The following is a 5,770-nucleotide window of genomic DNA, read 5'->3' on the forward strand; positions in this document are numbered from 1 at the left end:
AAGAAAAAGAAGTGGCCTTGGTCGCGGATTGTCACCGATGAAACACCGCCTTGCGCATCGTTGTCGTTTTGGAATGCAGTCTTTGAACAATTTCGTCAACATTTGGGTGAAACCCACCGCAAGGTAGATCAAATTCATTAAAGGTTTTGGGATATCCAAGCAAGGGCTAGAAGATTTTGGCCTAATCTTCAACGAGGCGATGAATAGCAAATGAGACTTAACGGAAGAGGAAACGATTGAGGCGACCCATCGCGAGCACCAAAGGCGCTATGCGACCCGAAAACTTGAACACATTTCTACGTGGCAAATTTTGAAAAAAACCATCTTCGGGGAAACTATTTTAATTAAGTAGTTTTATTTCAGTTATGTACTTTGCATCAAGTAATGTACGCACGTTTTATTTTAGTAATGTAGTTTGTATTGTAATTATTAAGTTATTATTTTAATTAAAACCTTTTAAATATATTAATGTTTTAAAGTTGAAGTTAAATTAAAATAATTTAGTTTTAGAGAAATTTGGGACGACATCATACAATCTAATAAAATCTAGGAAATACCGAAAAAAGTGAAAAAAAAAAAAAAAAAAAAAAACCCGATGTAACGCTAAAGCGTCACTTAGAAAAATCTAAAGAAAATGGGACAACTCCCTTCAAGCTTATAGTGTGTTAGTTTATGGATGTAATCCTATACTAGTAAAAAGTCATACACATAAAGAAAAGAAAATTCTCTTGATATGTACACTGATCAATCTTTGTACAAAAGTTCTCAGTAGATGAGTATAAAATAGAAAAAAAAAAAAAATTCTTTTCACATTTTACATTGGTTATGCTTTTTTCCACCTTTTTTTTTTTTTTTTTTTTTTGTAAATGCCAAACCAGCTACATTTTTCTCTGCAACGAGGATGATGATGAAAACCTTCGTTGATAGATATACATTGATGTCGAGACTACTAACACCTGGTATATATATACACTATCCGACCGCTATCAACTGGAAGAACAACGTTCAATCTTATAAGGTTAATTCTTTTGTGACTAAGCATTCGATGCAGACGGAGGCATTTCAATCTCGTTAGGCGATTGGTCATCGCTCCAGTTGGTAGTTTTATAGTACTTTACATATAATCCAATTTGAATCATTCCTGAAACGGCCCCAACCGCATTAGGAATCTGTCCTTGCGAAAATCCAACAAAAAAAAATCATCAAAAATGTGGAAAATGAAAAGTTTATTCATATGGAAGGCTGTAGTATATTTTACCATGATGAAAGGATCAAATTCAAGGGCTGCATATACAACCCAAATCGATCCGTTTAAAAGATTTCCAATGGATATACAAACCGGCATGTACTTGACACTCTTCGTCCTTATGACAGTTTTCTGTTGATCAAATGTTGTTTAACTAGATTATGAAAACCTTAAAAAAAACAATGACAAGTTCAAAACAAAGGTATAGTTTGTAGTGTACCATACCATGATTGTTAGTGGAGATGCATACATAATAATATTGAAGACGAGACACAAGATTCCGACAAGCATAGATCTTGCAGGGTGTGTGTGGGATAGTGTTAAAGTAACAGTCACCATTGCTGCTATAACGATAGCCTCCAATATTAAAACTATGATCATCTTTCTCTGCATTTTCAAGATTGGTAACTCAAATCATACTTGATACGGACCAAAAGAGCATAATTTGGGCCCATAAGTGGTGGACGGAAAGGTTTTCATAGGCCGGATCACATGGCAAGCCTGACTATCAGACCCAAGTTCCATCATTTAGGAATCCGAATTAGGGATATCAATGAGTCGGATTTGGGACGGGTTTAAGTAATCTCAACCACAAACCCGGTTAGATAAGTTTGTCCCAAAATTTGGGTTTCTAATGGGTAAATACCCATCATCAGGTAACGGGTATACCCACGGGTTTTGGGTAAACCCATTAATTTAAAAATATTAACCGTTGGGTATACCCGACTCAAAACCTATCGGGTAACTACTAGTAAGTTACGTTTAGTATTAGGGGAGTGGGGGTGGGGAAAGTTTTGTCCATGATGAGTGAGTTCAACGAGTGATGGATAGCAACATACCACCGCCACCATCATAATTCAACGAGTGATGGAAGGATTCTGTGATATATTTCACGCGTTATGGGCTATTATGTGATAATTGGATATGAGGGGGTGTGAGGATTTATTGTTGGGTGTTGTGAGTGATGACCATTGCCACTAAAAAAGGTTGATGGAATAATGGTTGATGACATGGCGAAACTTGATTGGATGTTGTGAGTGATGGAATTTTTGCAAGTGATAACCACCCCCTCCCCCTTATCACCATAAAAAAATAACAAATATTTTTTTTTGAACGAGAAATTTGAATTACTACTGAAGTATCACCGTGCCACCATCGGAACCATCCGATCATATCCATCTTCATTAGGCAATAATGATTATACATCAATTTAGAAGGAAACCCATGACATAATGGTCTCTAAACTTTATCCCATCCCAAGATGCTACTAGACTATAATGCCATGTGCGTCAGTTGTTAATTTTAAACTATATTTTTTGAGAATTCTCTATGTTATCTTTTTGTGCTTCCTTTCTACTTCAGTATTTACACCAAATCCCTGCTCTATAAAAAGTTAAGAAATTGAAAAGTATACGTACACGACACGTCCATGAGGAATAGATGAAGAAGATGCTGCAGAAGGTTAGCGTGATGAGGATGCCGGCACTGTTGATCGTGACGACAAGTAAACTGTGGGGATGAACGATGGGGAGACCATAGAACAGCCACATTGAACAGTTCATAAGTGTAGCTAGATATGTATCTGGCTTGTATGCTTGTACCGATTTAAGTTTGACAATTTTGAGGAATGTAGGGCTGCATTTTAATGTTTTGTTTGTTAATAACCCTAAATAAAATGTACAAAAATGTTAACAAATGAATGCTTACGTGGGAGAAAGAAATAGATATAATGCAATTGCATTTCCTGCACAGATTTATAAAAAAAAATATATATATATATTAGACATGCATGCACTTTCATGAGATTTATAAAACATTAAACATGTCAACACGAAATCAAGATATAGTGGATGTCATGTTTGTTCATTCAGAAAAAAAAGAGATGGAAGTACAAACCGATGATCCCAACGATGAGTCTAATTTGATCGTGGTCCATCTATTATTTTTTTGTTGTAGTAAATCCGAAGTGACGATGAGATTTCAAATATACGTATCTATGTTACTTTACTGCAATATAAACATATGAATCATGTTCAAAATGTAAATGAAGATTTAGGGTGTTGATGTTGATGCATGCCCCTTTTGTATAGTAAGATACATTCTTGATTGTGAGACATAATAGATTGTGTGTTGTGTTTGTACGGATGGTATGAATGCCAGTTTTGTCCGTACACGTATCTATGTTTGGTATGTTACATTTGTTCAACCTCGTATCTCTCTACATTTGGAGGATATTACTGGTCACGAATGTAGGTGTAGATTAACCTTGTTTTTAATGGTAAATACATATACACTCAGCACCACACCTTTAATAAATAAAAGACCATTGTCTTAAAGAGTGACTAGATCTAAAAACGATCATAAATAAGTTAAACTTAAAATCTGTACATATAATTTAAAATTTGGGAAAATTACGAAAAATAACAGTTGACCAAACCTGTTTTCAAATTTGTCACGCTCCTGCGTCCTTGGAGCAGCGCATCATGCACGGGATGCGTCCTTAGAGCGAAACCCAATAAAAATGGACACGTGGCCACGGGATGCGTCCTTCAAGCACGGGATGAGTCGGGCAAGTTTCTGAAGCGTCCGACGAGGTTTCCGGCGAGTTGCGGATTTCCAACGAGTTTTCAGACAATTTATTTCATTGCAACGGGGAGGTTTCTGACTTCTACTTTCTTCCGCTCTAAGTTTCGAACATTATCATCTCCCCTGTTTCTTTCAACATGTTTCAACACCCTCACTAAATTTGATCCACCCAGATGGGGAATTGTTCTAAACCCTCAAGAAAACAAACCCAGATCATCATCATCTGGATAAATTTTACCCAAAAACAGATAACCCAGATAAACTTTACCGGAAACAGCTCTATCCGATGCTTTCAACCCTTCTCCGCTGTCGTTGCCCCTGTACGGCTCTCCAACTAACCCAGCCACATCCTACATTCATTTCACACTCTTATACAAACCCGTAACCATACTTTTCATCCCATCGGAAAAATCCGATATGGGATCTTCAACGCCGGTGATTCAGTATGGATCTGGCGTCATATCAGGATCACCCGAAACCATTCTCCGTTACTTGGATGTCAAGTTTCCGAAACCATTCTCCGTTGCAATGAAATAACTCGCCGGAAACCTCGCCGGACACTTCAGAAACTTGCCCGACTCATCCCGTGCTCCAAGGACGCATCCCGTGCTTGAAGGACGCATCCCGTGGCCACGTGTCCATTTTTTATTGGGTTTCGCTATAAGGACGCATCCCGTGCTTGAAGGACGCATCCCGCGCTTGAAGGACGCATCCCGCACATGATGCGCCGCTTCAAGGACGCAGGAGCGTGACAAATTTGAAAACAGGTTTGGTCAACTAACATTTTCGTAATTTTCCCTTAAAATTTGATTGAAGTAGTGAGTCCCATAAGATATGGATGAATACAACTTAAAGCATCCACAATAAGCATGTATTTTGGGTGATGTTTTTTAAATGCCACATGGGCACTTGCCCAACTAGTAAAACCATTTCTCTCTCATGAGCCTCTCACAGACTATAAAAACACAATTTCTCTCTCCTCTCTCTTCACTCACATAACCCATTTTTTCTCATTTTTCCTAAAAAAAAAACATCACACTCTCTTTTCTCTAACTCATTATCTCTCTCATCCACATCACCTTCTCTCTCTTTGAAAATACAAAAAAATAAGCTTATTGTGGATGCTCCAACACCCACGCGTTACAAATAGCCTAAGCCGGTTTGCTCAACTCTTAAACTCAAATTCCATCGTTTGGAGTCCCACTTTGAACATTTTTCCTAATTTTTTCATTCTTATAATTCGTTTATGATTAATTAACCTTTTATCGTAGATGCAAATATCGCCAGTGACGAAGCTTGAGATTTCTAATCGGGAAGTCGAAAACGTATATACCCAAAAATTTCTATTAAATTAGGGGGTCGAAAACGTATACACCCAAAAATTTCTATACGAAAACTATATACTCTCTGCTACTGAGCGAAAAGTTTAGGGGTCGGTCGCCCCATATGATACGCCCTTGAATATCGACTGCATTTCTTATCGCTCTAATCTAAAATTTCTTACATATCAACTAACTGAATACATACTACTTTCTTGCATTGGTTAGTAACAACCAATGTTCGAATTTTAGGCATGTTTTTTTAGCATTTCAAATGATTCCGAAAACAGACCACCCTTGTTCATACACTTTCTGACAAATGCAATATCAATCACATGTTTTAGTAGTAAGACATTAATTTGTGACGACTCAAGAAAGCATCGGGAGAAGTGCTGTATTACAAAGGAAACAAGACTATGGGGTGTGGGGTGGGGTTGGGGCGTGGGTTGGGTGAAAACGCCCAAGCCACCACCTCGGGTGGGTTTGGGTTTGGGCGTGGCCCAAGGGGCGGGAGTTTAAAGCCGGGCGTGGGGCGGGCTAGCGATCCTATGTGGCCGGCTCCTATTCGCTTGTTGGCTAGGTCATAGCAGGCATTTAAATTTCAGATTCTAACTGTTTG

General features: G+C 38.1%; 1 protein-coding gene across 1 annotated transcript; it reads right to left on the reverse strand.

Annotated features, from left to right (window-relative positions):
• Positions 1 to 872: 872 nt before the first annotated feature.
• On the reverse strand, positions 873 to 4,836 carry LOC110939354 (bidirectional sugar transporter SWEET5). Its single transcript, XM_035990045.1, has 6 exons — positions 4,828 to 4,836; positions 4,041 to 4,182; positions 2,665 to 2,912; positions 1,472 to 1,633; positions 1,259 to 1,378; positions 873 to 1,169 (listed from the first exon to the last, which is right to left on the reverse strand). Exons 1-6 carry the CDS (start codon positions 4,834 to 4,836, stop codon positions 1,035 to 1,037), a joined length of 816 nt encoding a protein of 271 aa, XP_035845938.1. The 3' UTR covers positions 873 to 1,034.
• Positions 4,837 to 5,770: the final 934 nt, after the last annotated feature.

The sequence above is a fragment of the Helianthus annuus genome, chromosome 5, assembly GCF_002127325.2.
Source record: "Helianthus annuus cultivar XRQ/B chromosome 5, HanXRQr2.0-SUNRISE, whole genome shotgun sequence".
Lineage (NCBI taxonomy): Eukaryota > Viridiplantae > Streptophyta > Magnoliopsida > Asterales > Asteraceae > Helianthus > Helianthus annuus.